At 34.4% G+C, this 15361-nt stretch overlaps 2 protein-coding genes across 2 annotated transcripts; both read left to right on the top strand.

Moving 5' to 3' along the window:
- The first annotated feature begins 1069 nt into the window (after positions 1–1069).
- LOC147380975 (uncharacterized) lies at positions 1070–1714 on the top strand. Its single transcript, XM_086430989.1, has one exon. The coding sequence runs from the start codon at positions 1070–1072 to the stop codon at positions 1712–1714; it is 645 nt and encodes a 214-aa protein (XP_086287115.1).
- Positions 1715–5316: 3602 nt separating this feature from the next.
- LOC147380974 (glucan endo-1,3-beta-glucosidase-like) lies at positions 5317–7423 on the top strand. The gene is made up of 2 exons (XM_086430988.1): positions 5317–5430; positions 6347–7423. Exons 1-2 carry the CDS (start codon positions 5340–5342, stop codon positions 7294–7296), a joined length of 1041 nt encoding a protein of 346 aa, XP_086287114.1. The 5' UTR covers positions 5317–5339; the 3' UTR covers positions 7297–7423.
- Positions 7424–15361: the final 7938 nt, after the last annotated feature.

Here is a 15361-nt window from a genome sequence, read left to right as displayed (position 1 = left end):
AGTGGTTTGTACTTTAGTTTTTATTTTATTTTTACTCGGGACTAGTAAAATCTAGGTTTGGGGGTGTGATCAGGGTCTAGAAAGTGGTTTCTATAATCCTAATTACACAGACTTGTCAGTAAATCATACACTAAATTTTCTACTTACATATAGATCATTGTTAGTCAATAATAGTTCTTATTTTTAATTTAATTATATAATTTAGAACTAATTACTATTATTTACATGTAATAGGAAATATTCGCAAAGTTTTAAGGCGAAACAGAAAAATCCAAAGTTACCACTGTGATCCAGGATCTAAAACATGACTATAGATAAAAATTCAAGACATTAGGGCCAAATTTTACTGTGGTGCCATGGTCAAAGGCGGAGCTGCGGTCAATGAACAAAGTCAAGTCACAAAATTCGTATCGAAGCTTGGCGGCTGAACACCATTCGTAATAGACTAGTTTTTAATATTTTTTATAAACACGGAATGTCTTTAAAACCCTAATTTTCACAAGAAACCCTAATATGGTCTCTCTATAAATAAGAAACCATACCAAGAGTTAAAAAATGGAGATTTTAGAGAATTAGTTTTAGTTTTTATATTTTTTTTTCTTTCTTAATTTTATAAAAGTTGTAAGGAGACTCTACAAGTTTCATAATCGAGAATCAATAAGGAATACCTTCATCGTGTGTTCTTAATTAATTTATGTATTACAAAACTATTTGGAATAAGCCGAGAATACCATGTCATTCTTTCATAGCTTGGCTTGCGATAAATCGTAGGTTGCTTACAGTTGAAAACTTAAGGAAGAGAGGCTTATTGCTAGCTTCTAGATGTGTGCTGTGCCGAGATGATGGGGAGGAGAATGAACACTTGTTTTTTAAGTATAGATATAGCAGGGACTGTTGGAAGAATGTATTGAATTGGACTGAGATTGAGAGAGATTCAGTCGGTAATTTAGAAGAGGAAATTGAGTATATTGGAAATCAATCCATTTCAATGATTCTTAGTCTGATGCTATGTGCAACTGTGTATCATTTATGGAGTGAACGTAATCAACGGATCTTTAATGAAACAAAGATGAGTGAGCAGCAACTAAGTCAGATGATCATGGCGGATGTATGCGGTAGAGTGGACGGCTTGAAGACAGCAAATAACGAGGTGCTGAATCTGATTAAGGTTTGGGGCTGCAATGGAACTCTTAAAAATAAGGATGGCTATGTTGTTCGTTGGCTTGTTCCTCCAATGGGGATTATCAAGTTGAATACTGATGGGTCTCTATTAGAAATAGGGGTTGGAATCGGATTTATTGCAAGAAATAATAATGGAGAATTGGTCACTGCTGGTATGGGGAGATCGAATCACACAGAAATTATAGCGATTGAAATGGAAGCGATTCTTCAAGGAATTCAACATCTTAAAATGAAAGGAGTATCGGATATAATTGTGTCTTCAGATTCGTTAGTGGCTGTTAAATGTATTAAAGATGAGTGGACTACGCCTTGGAAGTTAACTAGCCTTGTTAGAGACATTAGAAGGGAGATGCGGGGATTTAATTCAGCTATACTAGAGTTTAGTTGGCGTGAATCAAATAAAGCAGCTGATTGGCTTGCTAGTAGAGGAGCTCGTAATACGCAATTTTGTATTTTTGATTGTTTTAATGTTCCCATGGATTTGTATCACATCCTCATGGAGGATCTCAATGTCTGTTTTTTTCGGCGTTAGTAGCTTTTAATAAATCAGGGTGGGGCCCTTTATAGCCTCAACTTACCTATAAAATAATATAATAATAATAATAATTTATTTTTTTCATTATTAATTTGTAAAATAGGAAGTGTAATTCAGTGGTTGGTCCAGGCCAACGAATTAGGCTCAAAATTGACTTAACCCACTTATGTGAATAAAAGAAAATTGAGGTTGTATTCTTGGAATTTTGTCAAGAGAAGAGGAAGAAAGGGAGACGAAGAATTTAAGAAGAGTTTTCCTATTTTATGTAATAGCTCAAATTTCGATAAGAACTTAAGAAGAGTTTTCCATTTATCTTGGTGTTTTGATTTTCTTATTTATGATTTGCTTTTGTTCTATTGGGGCTATTTACAACTAGCCAATTAGAATTCTTAGATATATTAGTACTAGCAGTGAATTAAAGATGCAGTCATTGATTCTCCCAAGAAGTCACAATTACCGTGAACAAATATATCAATGATGAGTAATGCATTTTATTTTGAATCCAACTAGCTTTACTAAGTAAGGATTTCACCCTTATTAAGGGTCCTTGGGCTCAACTTGTGACATGCAAAATCATGATCCAATGCTTCAGGGTTATAGAGGACAAAATTTTATTTTGAACAAAAAAATTATAATAAAAAAAAAAATTAAATTTTCACCATTGAATATTAATTTTAAATTTGGGAGTTATATGGAAGTTTGGTTGTTGACCATTTTCAAAATCCTAGATCAAGCCCAAAGGAAATTGTTTATCTTGAGGGTTTTCCTATTTTAAGAAGAATTTAAGAAGAGTTTTCCAATTTTAAGTAAAATTTTCTTTTGAATCTGTGTTTTTCCATTAAATCTTGAGGGTGGTTGTGCTGGATTGCCAATGTGGTAATCCATTTAAGTAAAATGACTCTTAGTAAGGCTTAAAATCTTTACTCGATTAGAAAGGAAATGTTTATCTTTTATTTTTCCCTTCTCCTTGATTATCTTTTTGCTTCATATATTATTGTTTGGATGTACTTTAAAAGTAAAAAGAAAATATTTTTTAATTTCTACAAAACACTTTCTCCCCAACTAATTTTCTACTTTGTATCCAAACAAAGTTAAATTGTATCCAAACGGGATCATTGTCAGAAAAAACCAATACGTGTGGAAAACTTTATTTTCACAAATATAAACACATGAAAAAATTTATTTCCACAATTTGTGGAGTACAAAGCAAGGTCGTCTCACAGTTTAATACTATATGGGTCCCACTTGGGAGCATAGTGGATTCGCCATTACCTGGTAAACCAATGACCATTGCCTTAAGGAGTCAATTATTAGGCCAATTCTTTAATGCATAGAGCAAAACAAGTTCTAATACAAGGTCCTTCACGATTGCGGGGTTGTGGGTCAAGGTGAAAATTGGAGTTAGCAAACTCTTTTAGGCTCATTAAATGATGGCATCCAATGGCTAGATATCTCCAATCATGATGATTTGGGTATGTAGATTAGTCAAGGATTGGGATGCTAAACCCAAATAATGTGTGTTTTTATATGATTCCAATGGTAGATTTGAACGATCAATCCATGATCGATAAAGCCTTGATTACCACGCATTGAACTTGATTGAAGAATAAGATGGCCTACATGTATAGTGTGCAAAGGAGAGCATCATACTGAAATTTTTAGAGTCGTGATAATCTGACTACCCATGTGGCATACTCAATTGACTACTTGACATGAAAAGTTCGGAACCGTAGATCTTCTCTCCTTGGGATACACAGTTCCCTCAACATACACTTTTTTTGGGGAAGTTCAGCTGTGTATCCCGAGGAGAGCAGATCTATGGTTCCCAAACTTGTCATGTCAGGTTAGTCGATTGAGTTTGCCACATGGGGTAGTCAGATTATCACAATTCAAAATTTTATTCTCTCTGAACATAAATACGAAAAAAATTCAGACTAAGGAAAATCTTACTAACATGGATGGTAACATTTCAAATCTTACTATCGGTCTTTGAGCTCACCTTGTGGCATCCAAACCATAATCCGATGTCACAGGGATGTAGAGGAAAAAATTATCTGAACTTCGAAAAATAAAAAGTTATTTTTCACCGTTGAATTTTAATCTTAAGTTTGAGAGTTCAGTGGAAAATCAGTAGCTGTCCATTTTAAAAACTTTGGATCAACCCCCAAAAAATGTTTTTTTAATCTGATTTTTTTCCATGAAATCTAGAGGGATGTTTAGTTGGATTGCCAATTGGTAATCCATTTGAGTTCAACAACCCTTAGTAAGATTTAAAATCTTATTAAGTTAGTAAGAAAAGTGTTTTTCAAAGACTTCAAACCCAAGCCTTTCCTATTAGAAAGAGAGAGAAAGTGAACTAGACCCAATCTTAGAATATTGATAGCTAGTTATGACTTGGAAGTCAAATTTCTAAAAAATACTTTCTCGAAAATTACTTTCTACTTTGTATTCAAACAGACTTAAATTATATGCAAACAGGATCATAGTCGGAAAAAAACCTGAATATGTGGAAAATTTTATTTTCACAAATACAAACGCATGGAAAAGTTTATTTTGGCAATTTATGGAGTACAAACCAAGGCTGTCTCGCAGTTTAATACTATATGGGGTCCCAATTGGGACTTGGGAGTATAGTCGATTCTCCATTACCTAGCGTATATGGTGCAAACATGGACCATTGACTTGGGAGTCAATTACTAGACCCATTCTTTACTAGGCCCATTCTTTAATGCATATTACAAATCAAGTTCTAATGCAAGGTCCCACAAGTCAAAGTTAAAATTGTAGTTTACGAAACTGTTTTAGGCCCATTAATGTGTGTTTTTATGTAAGTCCATTGGTAGATTTGAACAATCAAGTTAGCCATCCATGATCCAAAAAGCCTTGATCACCACAGATTGAACTTGATTGAAGAATCAGATGGACTGCATGTATAGGGTGCAAAGGAGAGGATCCTACTGACATTTTTATTCTCTCTAAATATAAATACTTAAAAATTTCAGAGTAAGGAAAATATTACTATCATGGAAAAGTTTCAAATCTTACTAACATGGTAAGATTTCAAATCTTACGATGGGTCTTTGAGCTCACCTTGTGGCATCCAAAACATAATCCAATGTCACAGGGTTGTAGAGGAAAAAATTCTCTGAACTTTGAAAATAAAGAATTATTTTTCATTTTTTAAATTTTAATCTCAATTATGGGAGTTTGGTGGAAAATCGGTAGCCATTCATTTTAAAAGCTTTGGATCAATCCCCAAAAAATGTATTTTTAATTTTTTTAATCTGATTTTTTTCCATGAAATCTAGAGGGATGTTTCGTTGGATTGCCAATTTGTAATCCATTTGAGCTCAACGACCCTTAGTAAGATTTAAAATATTTCTATGCTAATAAGGAAAGTGTTTTTCAATGACTTCAAGACCCAAGCCTTTTCTATTAGAGAGAGAGACCCAATCTTAGATTGACCAAGAAATGGTCAATTTCCTATGGAGTGATTGACCAGGAAATGGTGTGGGCCGGGACCTCTAAATTTTTAGATGTTACTTGGTTCCATTTCTCTCACTATATAAAGAGCTCAAAATGCTGTTGGTGATGATATATAGTTAAATATATCTTCTTCTCAATGGCAACATTCTATGCAAGAAGCAATTGCCCTACAATGTCTGCAATACTGCTGCTGGTTGGAATGCTAATGGCAACCTTAGAATTTACAAGTCTCTCTCTCTCTCTCTCTCTCTCTCTCTCTCACACCACACACACACACACACACACACATATGCATGCATGCACAAAGATATAAATGCCCATCTCAGCATATATATTCAGACTCCCCATCTGACATACTATCCCATACTCTCCTGACGTGACATGTGCTAGACCATAGATGTTTTTTTTCATTGGGATACACAACTGCACATATATCCCGATAAAAAATCTATGAATCTAGCATATGCCACGTCATGAGAGTATGGGGAGTATGTCAGAGGGAGGAGTCATATAATCACAACCCTTCTGATTTTTTTATGAGGATGGTCTCTATGATCCCGATATCCTCACAAAATATCAGCCCATTCTGAAACTTTTACTCCATAAAAAAATGTTTACAAGTTAACGGTAAAAATTGACGGTCGATGATTCTTCAAGTTGTAAACCACTTTCGAAGGGGGTGTTAGAAGTTTCAGAAGTGGCTGACCTTTTATGAGGATGATCTCCTCACCATACAGATCGTATTTGCAAAAAATCAGTCTATTTCAAAACTTTTAACCCTATACGACAAAGGATTGTAAGAACCGTGTCCCGTTCCTATAGAATAGGAATGTTGTCTATGTGGCACCTTGTGGTATGTGTACAGGACATGCAGCCCAATGTGTTTAATATCCAACCAAAAAGTGCCACATAGACATTGTTTGTTGCTACAAGAACGGGACACCTTTCTGGATCACGGCTCATATATATATGACCCACACATCAAAAGATATTCATCATCATTGAAATTTGTCTCGAAAAAAAGATTAGTTTAGCTGACTCCAAATCTTGGCTATAAAACTTTGATAACTATTCATGTTTTCTCTAATTCATTTACATTAGAATTCAAGTTTTTTCTAAATATTCTTCATTAACATGATGCAGGTGGACAATCCATTGGTGTTTGCTACGGGCAACTAGGGAATGATTTACCACCACCACAAGAAGTTATTGATCTATATAGATCAAATAACATAGGAAGGATGAGAATTTATTTTCCAGAGCCAGCAACTCTAAAAGCCCTTAGAGGATCCAATATTGAACTCATACTTGATGTGCCTAACACAGACCTTCAACTTGTAGCATCCGACGTTTCCGCTGCTAATGATTGGGTCCAAAGAAATATAAAGGACTACTCTCCTGATGTAAGGTTCAAGTACATTTCTGTTGGTAATGAAGTAAAATCTGACAGCCCAGATGCCGCTAATGTTTTGCCTGCTATGCAAAACATTTACAATGCAATTACATCCGCGGGCTTACAAAGCCAAATCAAGGTGTCAACCGCGATGGACACGGGTGTTCTAGGTAAATCATATCCACCATCACAAGGGACTTTTAAAGATGACATGCGTTCTTATTTGGATCCAATCATAGGGTTCTTAGTGAAGAATCAAGCCCCATTCCTGGCCAATGTGTACCCATACTTCAGTTACATTTCTAATAAGGCAGACATTCCTCTTCCTTATGCTTTATTCACTTCTACGTCCAATAATCCAGATGGTGAACTTCAGTATCAGAATCTCTTTGATGCTATTGTGGATGCTATCTACTCTTCTCTAGAGAAAGCAGGTGGGTCCGCTTTGGAAATTGTTGTATCGGAGAGTGGTTGGCCATCCGATGGTGGTGATACTACATCAATCGAAAATGCACAAACTTACAACCAGAATTTGATCAACCATGTGAAAGGAGGTACTCCGAAGAGGTCGGGAAAGCCTATAGAGACTTATGTGTTTGCCATGTTCAATGAAAATGAAAAGACCGGCGAAGAGAGAGAAAAACATTTCGGGCTCTTTTTTCCAAATAAGCAACCCGTATACCCGATCAATTTCAATTGATCGTGAGAAAGATTATTATGTATTAATTTCTGTATGAATCGTAAATAAGAACTGTCTATACCTATGGCAGTGGAACGAAAGTAATCTTAATAAAGAGTTTATATTTGCTAAATTTTTATTGAAATAATTTCCCTTTCTGATTTTTGGGAGAAGTAGTTAATTAATGACCATGTTAATCAAAACAAAGTAATATGTTTCTCCCTGTTATGTTCGCTAATTGTCCTTGCCTTGAATTGTGACAGTCTTTACTAAAACTTGACTCGAGTTTGAAGAATATAAATTATTCATTTAAATCTCAAATTTAGGATAGATTTTTAATATAGTTACTAATGTTAGAATATATTGATTTTTTATGACAAGTTCCTGTTGAGAATGAATCACTGTTCAGTTTGGTCTTGGAAAATGTGTTATCCATATAGATCTAAAAGCAGAAGTATCAAGAAAAATTAAGTATAAAACATGAAATCCAACGATTGGGATAAATGCGTATCTCGAGAATCTAAAGGACGATATGTCCACATGGGACAAAAAAAAAACAAGATTGGTTGCCACGTGGATGTATAGCAAAAAATTGCGTGAACTCCTAAAAAAACACTATTGACCAATGCATTTTAAATTTATAACTTCAATAACCATCTATTTTTTCACTTATTCTCGATTTGTAGATCATTGGCATGAAAATCAGATCATTCTAACATTAATTAATAATTATATATAATACATAGACTTAATTAATGGAAAAAATCTGATAGTACAGGTTTTTATAAGGTTAAGTATTTTAGAATTTATTGAAATTTTATAAAGAGATCATTATCACAAAAAACCAATTCATTCTGACATTACTAGTTATTAATTAAGTAGACTTAAAATACTGGTACAAAAAAAAAAAAAAAAAGCTAACTCTTGCAACTCAATTATGCGTATTGGATCTGGTATAATTTTTTTGCTAAGCGAAATTGTATTAAAATAAAAAAATCACAATACAAGAGAGAATTAAGGTACAAGGCAATGTCTCTCATCAAAGCTTGCTTGGCTAGCAAAGGAAAAACAGAAAATGACTGAAACACCAAGGGAGAGATGCAAGAAATAGCTCGTTTCGCTAATGCATCAGCAACAACATTACCCTCCCTCCATGAATGCTGGATTTTCCAATTGAAGCAAGAAAGCTGCTTTTGAATATGAAAAACAAGATGCTGGATATTCCAAGGAACACCTTCGCCTTTAATACCCTGAACTAAAAGCATGGAATCCATCTCCACAACCACATTGCAATCCTTTAGGCTATGTTTGGATTGAGAGAACTAGAGAGAGGAAAAACTCATTAAGAGAAGAGAAATGAAACTCAACTTCTCTCCACCATGTTTGGATTGACAAGAGGGAACTTGGGACAAATTTGAAATTTTAAAATATCTTAAAAGAGATCTAGGGACAGAATTAAAATTATAAAATATTTTAATAGACTTTCGCTCCATTTCTCTCCTCTTCTCTTCACTTTTGGAGAGAAAGAAAACTCACCTGCTTTTCTCTCTTATTCTCTCCAATTCTTTTCTCTTCTCTCCCCACCTAACAATCCGAACAAGAGAAATAGAGAGAAATTCATTTATTTTCTCTTCTCTTCTCTTCTCTCCATTTCTCTCAATCCTAACACAGTGTTAAGCTCAGCACCTTCAAAACATGATGAAGTGCTGAAGCTTCAGCTACATTATTAGAGCCAAACCCAAACCCAAACTCAAACAGACAGCAGCCGACACTAATGATCTTTCCATCAGAATCTCTAAGGATAAAACCCCCTCCACTCGGCCCAGGGTTAGTCTTACTCGCACCATCTACATTCAACTTCAACCACCCTATCGGAGGAGGAAACCAAGACACAACAATAGCTCTTTTCGGATGGCAAGGCCGCACAGCAACACCAATCAATCGCAGTGTTCAGTTCTGACTAACTGTAGAATTGACTCCACAATAGCTCTTTTCAGGGGCATATTTCTGCTTTGAAAAAAAATCAGACCAAAGACTATTGCCATATAATAACCGCCAGCACAATTTAATCTTTGAAACAAATTACTACACATATCTTTTGGAACCCGACTTGAATACAGAGGAACACCTAAATAGTTTGCTGGAAGAACATCCTTAGCCAACCCTAGGCAATCCGCAGTCGAAGGGGTACGAGAAGGATTAAAGCAATTAGGAAGAAATTAAAAACTTAATCTTTTCCAAGCTTTCCATTTGACCCGAGGCTCTTTCATAAGATTCTAAAAACTTCTTCAAGGCACGGAGAGATTTCTTAGAAGCCTTTGTGAAGACTATGAGGTCGTCCACTAATAGCAAATGACTCAGAATTGTGCAATTTCTAGCCCCAACAAACCTCTCCACCTTACCAGTTTTAACAAGATCATTAATCCCTTGGGAAAGAGCTTCCTCCCCCAAATAAATACACTTAGGGATAGAGGGTCACCTTGACGAAGACCACGACTCCCTTTGAAGTAACCAAAAGAACACCCATTTACCATAACTGAAAACAAACGCACTAGATATGCAACCCAAGACTAGCTTAATAAAATGGATAGAAAATCCCATTCTAATCTGTCATAGGCTTTTTTCATATTGATAAATTTGGGGTCCAACTCAAAACCAATTGGCAATGAGTGGAAAGGCTCAAGATCTTATAAGGACTTATAAGGAGAGAGACAAGGCAACTTGTGTCCGAAGTGAGACTAAACTCAACACGCCCCGCACGTGTGGATCGGATTGGGCCAAAGCATGTGGAAATATGAAGTGGGTAACATGGAGAAGAGAAAGGTCTGCTCTGATACCATGATGAATTTGGTGGTCTAACTCAAAATCAATTGGCAATGAATGGAGAGGATCATGATCTTATAAGGGGAGAGACAAGGCAATTTGTGTCCAATGTGGGACTAAACTCAACACATATTGATTTGGAGTGCGATATTATTACCTCTAGTTTTTCTATTGAGGTCATCAATATCTTCATGAACCAAAATGAAGTTGTCATAAATATTCCTACCTTCGACGAAAGCCCCCTATTCTGGATAAATTAAAATAGGCATAATCTCTCCCAATCTGATAGATAGAATTTTATATAGATAATTGCAAAGACTACTAGGTCAATAATCAGAAAATGATATAAGTACCTCAATCTTTGGAATCAGGACTATAGAAGTATAGTTAACCATTCCAGGAATAAAACCACATCTGAAAAAGAAGGTAACCGCCTCAATCAAATCATTCTTTATAATATTCCAAGCTACATTATAAAAAATAAAAACATGAAGATTCATAGAGCATGTTGCAAACTTAATCTCATCATCAGTAGGAACCTCACAGAGCTTATCATTCTAGGCTTGAGTTACAGTTCTCCTCAAACCTTCAAGAATATGGGGATTAAAAGACGTAGGCTCAGATGAAAGAATTTATTCAAATTCCCTTGTTGCAGCCTCACTTATACTTTTCGAATTCGAAAAAATGGAACCATTGGAAGCTTTTACATGCTTGATAACATTACGAGTTGATCGAATCTTTGTAGACATATGGAAAAATTTGGTATTCTTATCACCGTCTTTAAGCTAGGTCATTCTAGATTTCTGACGCCAAAAAGATTCCTCATGATCGACCCATTTATTATAGTCCAGCTTTGCTTTCTGACCTTGCACGTAGGATACCGCAAGTTTGTGTTCACAACTTTGCACCATTGAGGATCTCTATGGGTTAAAGTGATTTTATCAGGAGCCCCAAACCACCAAACCCAAATAGAGCTACAAGAATTTGAATTATCATTAGAGAATGCTGTTGAAGCACCAAATTGTTGGAATTATTATTATTATTTTTATTATTAAAATTATTTTGTGGCCCTTTCACATATACAAATTTTATACAAATACTAGATTGTAATTTGTTCAAAACATAAAGGGTAAAATTGAAAAGCATGCTTGTGGTCTGGCATTGGTTACCAACATCAAATATGATGGGTTAGTGAACATCCTATCAAATCTTAAGTGGTATTCACCTAATACTAGAATTCTACGATGGGTAGAAAATCTAATATCCTCTTTTATAAATAGGTAGTCGTCCCCCTCTCTCTACATACAGATTATTCTATTATTAAAATAGAGGTTCTCATCACCAAAAGTGTAGGCAGAGTTGGGGTAGTACGCTTATTCTTTGTAGATCAAGATCAAAGTATTCTTCGCGGATTATCGAAAAAGTAAATCCAGGTTTTTTAATATTTATTCCCTTTCCATTCGATTATTATGTTTTGTTCAAGATCAAATCCTAGATCCATAAATATTATTTTTGTAGTAGTTTTTCCCAACAATTGGTATTAGAGCCATGATGGATTTGTTCTTATTCAAAACCCTGATAAAAAAAATCTGAGTTGAATTAGATTTATTTTGTTTTAAGAAATTTTTTTCTTCAATTTTCAAGTCGTTTTATTCCAAAAAAAATCTACGTTTTTTCCTTCTTCAAAGAACATTAAAAACCCTTGTTCAATTTTTGATGAAAGAACCTGAAGTATCACTTCGATTTTATCAAGAAATTGATCATAGAAACAAACAAATTATTTTCTGATCAAGTTCGCATCTCTGCGTTGATCAACCAGCACATTCATGGGCTGAACCCATTGAAACGACAGTGAAGTTCCATTTTTTTTTTTCGTTATTTATTTAAAGAAAATTTGCAAAGAAGAAACGATTTCGATTGGATATTTTCGAAGGTTAATCTTTACATGGTTGGAATCTATACTGTATAAACTGAAATTTTTTATATATTTTTCTTATAAATTCTCAAATCAATCGTGGGTTTTACAAACCGATGTTATCGAATAGTTTCCAATGATCGTAGTTGTCGCTTGAAGCCGGCGATCAAACTTGCCAGTAGATGAAAGAGGAGGCCGCATTTTTGAATGGCAACAGATAAGGTTTTCCCAATTAGTTCAGTCTTCTTGATGAAGAAGACAACTACTGGTTTCGATTGAGATTTTTTCTTTGATTTGGGCCAAGCCCGATAGCATTTTTCGGTTGGGTTTTTGTTTTTAGTTGGACCGTTTGGCTGTTGTGATTGGGCTAAGCCCAATTCAAATTATAACTGATGTTTTAAGTTCTGATGGGTCATGCCCGATTTAGCCATTCTGACCAGCTTATTCGACCCATTTGGGTCAACTTATGATCTGGTTCGAGTCAAACTGATTCAGTTGGTTCAAGTTGAACCAACCCATTGAAAAATCATTTTTTTTTATTTAAAAAGTTTGAAAATCATAACTAATTCATTTTAATTTCAATTTGGATAAAACAAAAGTCCATTCTGAATATTTTTCGAGATTTATTCAATGAAATTGTTAAAAATAATTTATTGACAGCAACATATAACAGTAAAATCAGGTCAAGTTATACCCTTTTGGAGAATATATCTACAATTGCTTTCTTTTATGTTGATTTTTTTTATTGTTGTTGCTACTATCACAAATGTTTGTACCTACATTCAAAAAAAAAAATAATTAGAAAACAAATGTAGACATATTAGGGTATAGGTCTAGCGTATAGGGGTTTAGGAAGACACTTTGAGTGATCGTTCAAGAAACGTGATGAAAATAAAATAGTGATTTTCCTAAAGGTGATTGTTTTATAGAAGTTGCATGTTCTTGAATTCTGAGACTTAGTATTTCACTAAGATCACTTTGTGACACTCTTTTACATGAAATCACTAACTTATGTCTAAGGGTGATTTAGGGATATTTGTGTAGATCAAGTAAATAGAACATTCACAAGTGTGAAAGGGGGAGAAAGATAACCATCTTGCCTATTAGTGTGGATAATGTTTAGATTAAATTGGAACATGAGTGGTTAGGTCTATGTACATACTCCAACGCAATTTTAGGGAATATACAACATATTGAAATCTCAATCCAAAGGCGGGTCTTGATGATGCGACTTATTTGTACCTATAAAGTGGAAAGTTTTACCTTTAATAAAACACTCTGAAACAATTCGAACAAAACCCTTGATACGAATTGAAAGAATTGAATCCCACAATATATATTAATGTTTGACCATATCTTATTACAACTATGGATGTGTCATTGATTCAAAAGAGTTTGGTAGGAATTGAGCCACTTAATGACTCTAATTATACATCATGGAGGATGAACATTGACATCTTGTTAGGATGCATGGATCTTTAATTTTGTTCTCTTTGGTAACATGCCACGAGCTCCACTTTCAGATTCTACGGAGTTGGTGATGACTCATTTTGTTAAATAGAAAAAGACTAATAGATTATCTAAAATGATCATTCGAGCAACTATTAGTGAGACTCTTCAAGGTGGTATTTAGACCATAGATATAACAAAGAACTGTTGTAGATCAACAAGAAATAGTTTGTGGGAACAAAGAGATCTGTTTAGTATGAGTATTTGGGTCAGTTAATGAATCTGAAATATGATGATAACAAAAATGTGCGGAAACACATTCTTAAGATGTCCAAGCTTATCATTGGTCTCCATGACCAAGGGATTATTTTTGAAGATGTTCTTCTAGTTTACATGAAAGTTTTATCTTTATCTAAGTTTTATAGCATTTTTAAAGTCAATTATAGTGCACAATAAACTAAATGAGATCTAAATCAACTTATTTCCCTTTGTGTCACTGAGGAGGTAAGATTGAGAGGTTCGAAGGTTGAGTCAGCACACTTGGTAGTACACCCAAGTAACAAGAAAATTTTCAAGAATAATGATTTCAAAAAAGGTGGCAACAAGAACTTCAAGCAAGGAAAGGGATTCAAAGGTTTCAAGAATCAGAAAAAGCTTGATCCTTGAACGACGATTTGTCACTTTCTTGATTATCTCGAGAGGTTGAAGGGTAATAAATTTTTCAGTCTATCGAAAGATATGGAGATTGTTGAAATCAATCATACTGGATTTTTTGAATATGGTCAAAATAGTAGGAGTGAAAAGCGAAAGAAAGTTATATTTGAAGAGAAATGTAGTGATCCACGAATATATTTTATTTCGTAACATTTACCTCATTTGGTGGATTTACCTGTCCGTACAGTCATTGTAAAAGAAGATACAACCATCCAACCAGAATCCAATCCTCAAGTGGTGGTGGTCCCAGTCTACAACCAATCATTCCTATTAAGAGATCTACCCGAGAACGCAGACCCGCTATTACAGATGATTATGAGGTATACTTTTAGAAATGAGATACTATGAAAGACGATGTAGATGATCCTTTTACATTCAAAGAAGTGATGAACTCAAATGAATCTCAATTTTGGTAAGAAGCAATGAAAGAAAAATTGAGATCTATGAAAAAGAATGAAGTATGAGAACTAATGATGTTTCCAAAAGGTCGTAAGATAATAAAATGCAAATTGGTTTTCAAAACTAAAAGAGAAAGGTAAGGTCGAGAGATTTAAAGCAAGGCTTGTAGTAAAGGGATTCAAGCAAAAACCAGGTATTGGATTCAGTAAAACTTATTCCCCAGTTTATTCTAAAGATTCACTAAGGATCAACTTGGTGATAGTGACACATTATGATTTAGATTTACATTAGATGGATGTAAACACTGCGTTTCTGACTGGCGAATTAGAGAAGGAGATTTATATGATAGAAACTAATGGTTTTAAAGTTGATGAAATAAAACATCTTGTTTTCAAATTGAAAAGATCAATCTATGACTTGAAATAATCATCAAAACAGTGGTACTTGAAATTTGATCAAGTGGTTACCGGATACAGATTTAAAGAAAATGTCCTCGATAAGTGCATATATCTCAAGATGAGTGGGAGTTGATTCATCATTCTTGTACTCTATGTTGATGATATATTATTAGCAAGCAATGATGTTCATTTCTTGTCTGATACAAAAAAAAATTTGTCAAAAAGTTTTGACATAAAATATATGGGGGGTGCTCAATATGCTATAGGGATTAAAATTCACAGAGATAGATAAGTTGGGTTTTTGGGTTTGTCACAAAATGACTCTCGCTAAAGGTTTTTAAGGAACATTAACTCGTATGAGAGTTATCATGTCATTTTTTCATGTTAT

This window comes from Akebia trifoliata, unplaced genomic scaffold (genome assembly GCF_017979445.1).
Source record: "Akebia trifoliata isolate Shusen 1 unplaced genomic scaffold, ASM1797944v1 Contig00843, whole genome shotgun sequence".
NCBI classification, from domain to species: Eukaryota; Viridiplantae; Streptophyta; class Magnoliopsida; order Ranunculales; family Lardizabalaceae; genus Akebia; species Akebia trifoliata.
The sequence above is the reverse complement of the archived record's forward strand: the minus strand, read 5'-3'. Positions and strand labels throughout refer to the sequence as shown.